The 6,000-nt window shown below is 55.5% G+C and overlaps 1 protein-coding gene across 2 annotated transcripts in view; it reads left to right on the top strand.

Annotated features, from left to right (window-relative positions):
• The first annotated feature begins 2,016 nt into the window (after positions 1-2,016).
• Positions 2,017-6,000, top strand: part of PHYKPL (5-phosphohydroxy-L-lysine phospho-lyase) — a 38,997-nt gene continuing 35,013 nt past the window's right edge. For both annotated transcript variants that reach the window (XM_019469643.2, XM_053907551.1), the window contains exons 1-3: positions 2,017-2,142; positions 3,016-3,134; positions 4,193-4,352. In XM_019469643.2, the coding sequence (XP_019325188.1) occupies positions 2,084-2,142; positions 3,016-3,134; positions 4,193-4,352 (338 nt within the window). In that variant the 5' untranslated portion in view covers positions 2,017-2,083. The remainder of the gene's footprint in view (positions 2,143-3,015; positions 3,135-4,192; positions 4,353-6,000) is intronic.

The raw sequence follows: 6,000 nt of genomic DNA, 5'->3' as shown, positions 1-6,000 counted from the left end.
GCAAGACAAGGCCATCCATGGCCCACTGTTGCCCCCTTGTGGCCTCATACCATGTATCGTCAGGTCTGCAAATTTCAACAAGCTTCAAAACACAGAGCCCACAGAGTCTTCCAAGAGCTTGGGCAGGGGCAAAACACTACAGAAGAATGAATGATGTGCTTGAGGTCCCAGCTGAGACTCAGCGCAGGGGCGGGAAGTGGGGGGGGGGGGGGGTCCCTGCCTCACAGCTGAGCCTCAAGGACTGAGAGCTTCATGGCCCTCTGCTGAGAAAGTCAGTTTGGCCTCACACTACCCCCTTCCGAAGCGAGGGAAGCACATTTACTGAGCCCCGCTGCGTGCCATGGCAGCTAAGCTAATCACAAGGATTACTGTCACCTTTTCCAGACGAGCTGAGGCTCAAGAGGAGCAGGCTCACCCAGGCCTCGTTCTTCCTGATCCCCAAGATACTGCTAGAAACACACAGGGTGCTTGAGATTGTCACAATGATTGGGGAACACTCCTGGGACTCAAATCCCAATTCAGCCACTTCTTCCCATCCCTGCCCTGGTACCCCGAAGCCCACACTTGAGATAACAGAGGAGTGCTGAGCCTGGGGCCAGAGGAAAGAAGGAGTGGGCTTCTCTGAGCAGGAAGAAGGGGAAGCTTCCTAGTATTGCCCCAACCCTACTGGAGACACTCTTGGCCCAGGAATTGGGCCAGCCTGGCCTGCGGCTGTACTGCCCCCATGACCCTGGACACCCCAGGAGTAGATGAGATGTGAGCTGGACCTGAGTGCAACCTTCTCACTCTTACCCCAAGACAGGAACAGTCCCAGAGCCGACCTGACTTCTCTGAGCTGCCCTGGGCCATTAGAGGCTTGTGTTTTGGGGCTAGAAACAAGGCCAAAGATGGGGCCTAAACAGGACTCTCAGACTCGTGCCCCCCCCCCCCCCGCCCCCGCCAGCCTGCTTTCTAACTCAGCCTAGGAAGACAGAAAGGTTCTGGAGATGGGCGGTGGTGATGGTTGCATGTGAATGTACTTAATGCCATTGAACTATACACTTAAAAATGGTTGCAATGGTAATATTATGTATATGATACCACAATTTTAAAAAAGTGAAACCCCAAACGCTCTTTAATAAATACCTTAAGCATTTTCCAGCATGGGGGAAGGGATGAAGAAATCAGCAACAAAGGGAGCAGAGCAGAGAGCTGAGAATCATGACCGGTGACAGGAGGGACAGCAGGAACCTCCCCTTACTCAGCTTGCTCAGGCCTCGACCTAAGTCCCTTGTTCTGGGTTTGTCAAGGCAGAAAGTCCCAGGGACCCACCCCGGTTGGGGCTATGTCTCTGGTAGCGCAGCTTCCCAGCCCGTTGGGGGTCATTTCTTCTCATTCACTGCACCGAGCGTCAGAGTCAGACAGACCTGAGCTGGAGTCCAGCCTCTGCTACACATTTGCTGGGTGCCTGGGAGCAAAGCCCCTTTCCTTCCTGGGCCTGAGTTTCCTGGCCGCGGATCATAAGGCTGAGCAGGCCTCCCAACGCTCTTCCTGCCTACACACTGCACGATTCTCTCAGTGTTTACAGAACTCTGTTTACCCTTCCTGGATTCTAGCAGGAGTCATGCCGCCCTGAAGGTCATGCTCATGCCCAGGACCCTCTTGGTCAGTCCCAGCAGTGACCCTGTTCCCTCCTGAAATTGGGAAGTCCTAGGTCTTGCCCCAGCATTGACAATCTCCTCTCCAGCCCCGAGGCCCCTGCTGTGAACCAGGCCCTGGGCTAGGTGTCAGTCACACATTCCCAGTTAACTCACAGGGTAACCCATTTTATGCACCAGTAAGGAGACGCGGGAAACTGAGCCCTGAGCTCAGAGCCCTGCTGGGACAGAAAAAAGCGGCGGGGTCACCCAAGAACCCTTCCCAGAGACGGAAACTGCTAGGTGCCAGCGGCAGGAGGCGGGCGCTGCGTCCCCGGGGCCCGCGACGGGGGCGGGGCCCGCGGGCGGGGGCGGGGGCGGGGGCGGGGCCCGCGGGCGGGGCTGGCGGCCGAGCGTGCGAGAGGCTTCTCTGCGCTGCGTCTCCGCGCAACTGCCCGCCCGGTGCTATGGCCGCCGATCGGCGCGGGAAGGCCGAGACTCTGGCCCTGAGGCGGCGGCTGCTAAGGTACTGAGACAGCGGCGCGGGGCGGTGCGCGCACGCACGACGCACGCACGTCCGGCGCGGAGCCCGCGGAGCCCAGGGACCTCAGCTCCGGGCTTCGCGCGGGCCCCGGCTCCCCGGCCCCACAGACCCAGCCGCCAGCTGCGTGTCCGCGGGGTCCCCGCGGCCGCCTCCCCGCCTGCGTCCTCATCGGGCTGCCCTGCGGCGCCGGGCCGACCCCACCGGCCGCCGCTGACCGGCCTTGGCCCCCTGGAGAAGGCCTCTGCCCTGGCACCTGGGAGGACCTCCCCCAGGGTTGGCCCGCCAGCTGGACCTGGCCTGAGAGTGATCCAGGAAGGGACTGAAAGTTCAGATGGAGGGTGGGCATGGGGGGTCGTCTCCCAGGAAGCCTTAGAGAAAGCCTACCTGTAACCTGTGAGAGGGACTCTTGGTGGCACATGGGGCTGACACCCAGCAGGGTAGCAGAGGCACTGGGCTGGCAAGGACCTTTCAGAGCTGAGCTCCAGCCACCTGCGAGGGTGCCCTCCCTCACATGCATCCCAGCAAGGAAACCCTGCTCTAAGGAGCCCCCGTGGGTCTGGAGCTGCCGCCGTTCCTTGGGATCCAAGGGATTAATGTGGGCACGTGCAGAAATGAGCAAGGCCGCCTAGCCTTCACATGACTTAAATAATTTCAGTTTTAGCAGCTTCTCACCCTATTACTTCCTCCTTTCCAGCCACCTATGGGTGAGGGACTGGAAGCAGGAAAGCACCACCGTGCCCTTAAAGTTTTGTCCCTCCCAGAAACTGGGGGGTTGTGGGGGGCAGGTGCTATGGTGGGTGGACTTGTCCCTTCAGGTCTTCAGACATGGCTGTCCACTTCTTACTGTCCCCACAGCGATTCTTGCAGACTCTTTTATCCTGAGGATCCTATTAAGATTGTCCGGGGCCAAGGACAGTACTTGTACGATGAACAGGGTGCAGAATACCTGGATTGTGTCAACAATGTGGCTCATGGTTAGTATCCTACCTCAGGCTGGCAGGGCAGGGGAGCAGGCTGAGGCTGTGAACCTGGTCCCAGGGTGATCCTGAGATTGCAGAGAGGTGTGGAGAACTTGGGTTGAGCTGAGCAGAGGAGTCCAGTCTTTCTGGTGTGCCTCATGGAGAGGCTTCAAGCAGTAGCTGTGCTAAATCAGGCAGCACAGCAGTCGGAAGTCCAGTTCCACTTGGGACTGATGGCAAGCTCAGAGAACAGCAGTCAGCCTGACCATGACCAGCAACACAGCAGGCCTCTGACCAAGTATTGGGAATCATGGCAGGGCTTCAGCCCCAGGGACCTTCTCAGGTGCTAGGCAAGGAAACTGAAGTAGGAATTTAGTTTTCCAGGTGGGGCCACCAGAGCTGATGGGATGAAAAGGAGTCTGTGACCCAAAAAGCAAACTAGAGATTAATGAAATAGAGAGTAAAAACAAGGGCTCTAGTCCCAAACCGCTTGGGTTCATCATATCCCTGCCCTCCACTTACATTATGATCTTGGGCAAGTTGTTTAATTCTCTGTACCTCAGTTTGCTCATCTGCAAAATAGACACGATAATACCAGGGACTCATCTCAAGGTGTTTTAGAGGAATAAGTGAATTAATTTAGATAATTTGCTTGGAGTGTGCCTGGCTCAACACAGGTTGAGCTGTTATAATCCCAGGCTGTTGGCAATCAACATTACCTCCTGCCTCCATTGATTAGTGAAGTCAAGCCTGCCGACAGGCACTCCTCCCCACATCCTGTCTTTGTCCAACAGGCCTCAAGAAGCTTCCTTACAGACACGGATTTTCTAGATAGGGTTTCTGCCAACAAACTTTTTCTTTTGCCCGAATCTCAGGGACTCCTTTCTAGAACTGGCCTCTCTGGCACATACATACATACACACCACACACCCCATCTTCAGAGTCGCCTCTTTCCTCTCTGCCTCTCCCTCACAACTGCTCTCCTCTGGCTGGATTTATGGACTACAGCTGGGGGAGGCCCGGTGGGGCTGGCTGAGCAGAGCCACTATGTGACATTGGTGGCCCTCTTCCAGTTGGGCACTGCCACCCTCTCGTGGTCCGAGCAGCGCACGAACAAAACCAGGTGCTGAACACCAACAGCCGGTACCTGCACGACAACATCGTGGATTATGCACAGAGGCTATCAGAGACCCTGCCGGAGAAGCTCTCTGTGTTTTATTTCCTGAATTCTGGGTAAGTGGACTTCGGCCGGTGGTGAAGACAGAATTGCTCACCTATTGAAACCTAGTGTGGCTGACCCAGCAAGCACTGGGAGCGAGGCAGCCTTGCCCTTGCAGAGTCGGGAGCCCACACTCCCCTCTGTAGACCCTGGTGCTCACTCTGTCAGATCCCAGTTTTCTGGTCTCTTAGTAAGGCATGCCAGTACCTCTGTTGCATGATTGTCTCCATGATTGTCTTGGGGGCTTACCTAGGTAATATGTTCCTTTACTTCTGCCTTATGAATACACAGGCCCAGCTGGGGGGTATAGCCAAAATCCCTGCCCTCAGCTCGCTCAGTAAGGAACAGAAACATCAACTGGTCCTTCACAGAAATGCAGAGGTCATTGTCTGGAGGAGAAGGAAGGGACCTGATGAGGCAGAGAAGCGGTGAGGGGCCAAAGCCTGCCAGCAGAGGGTCAGGGAAGACTTCTCTATCAGGCAAAGAGCTGATGAGCAGGAAGGAAGCTGCCCACTTCACCAGAAGTATTCACGTCAGGGTTGCTCAGCCTGTGCAAAGGCCCTGCAGCAGTCAGGGCATGGCATCTGGCACACTTGAGGACCCAAAGGGAGAGGAGAGGGTATGAGCTGACACATTCCAAGTGAGGAATTTGTTTTTATCCTGAGAACACTGGGAAGCCACCTGAGGGTTTTAATCAGGCAAGTGATGTCATCGGGGCTGGAGAAGAGCAAGAATGGACCCCATTAGGCACCAATTCAGCAGCCAGGTGACAGGTGATGATAGCTAACGCTAGTAGTGGCAGCGGGGACAGAAACAGCAGATGATGATGTGTACGTAGGTCTGGCCCAGCCTTGCCTGGGACAGAACACTCCAACAAACCGAGTCATGGCATTTGGGTTATAGTAATGAGTGTTACCATCATCACTGTCATTTTCTTTTTCTTTTTTTTTTAATGTTTATTTATTTTTGAGACCATGAGAGAGACAGAGTGCAAGCAGCGGAGGGGCAGACAGAGGGAGACACAGAATCTGAAGGGGGATCCAGGCTCTGAGCTGTCAGCCCAGAGCCTGACGTGGGGCTCGAACTCATGAACTGTGAGATCATGACCTGAGCCGAAGTTGGATGCTTAACCGACTGAGCCACTCAGATGCCCCACTGTCATTTTCATTCATCAGTACCCCCCCCCCCACCCCTGCCACCACACCTTGGTAATTTCTAGGATGCGTAAGTTCCCATCTTCAGTTTGCAGATAAGGAAATAGTAGTTCAAAGAAAGGACTCAGCTTGGGGTCCTTTCTGGGGCAAAGCCAGAACCAGAGCTTATTAGGGAAGAGCAGAAGGCTGGGTCCAGGAGTGAGAGCTTCCTGGGCAGTGGGGTCAGGGACGTTTGCTGGTTTATTCCATCACATGCACTCTGGATTCCAGCAACTTCCACATTGCCAAATCCAGTGGTCTCTTTGCTGCTCTTGCCTTACACTATCTCTCGGCAATGTTGACAGCATCACCACTCTCCAGAAGTGCTTTCTAGTCTCGCTTCCAGGATGCTGCTTACTCCCGGTTTCCACCAGCCTCTGGCCACCCCTTGGTCTCCTCTGCCAATCGCTTCTCCTCTCTTCTTTGCGGCTGGTCCTGAGCCCTCTCCCTGTGTGATCTCATCCATTTC

Source organism: Panthera pardus, unplaced genomic scaffold (genome assembly GCF_024362965.1).
Source record: "Panthera pardus isolate Hobbes unplaced genomic scaffold, ASM2436296v1 HiC_scaffold_2, whole genome shotgun sequence".
Lineage (NCBI taxonomy): Eukaryota > Metazoa > Chordata > Mammalia > Carnivora > Felidae > Panthera > Panthera pardus.
The sequence above is the reverse complement of the archived record's forward strand: the minus strand, read 5'-3'. Positions and strand labels throughout refer to the sequence as shown.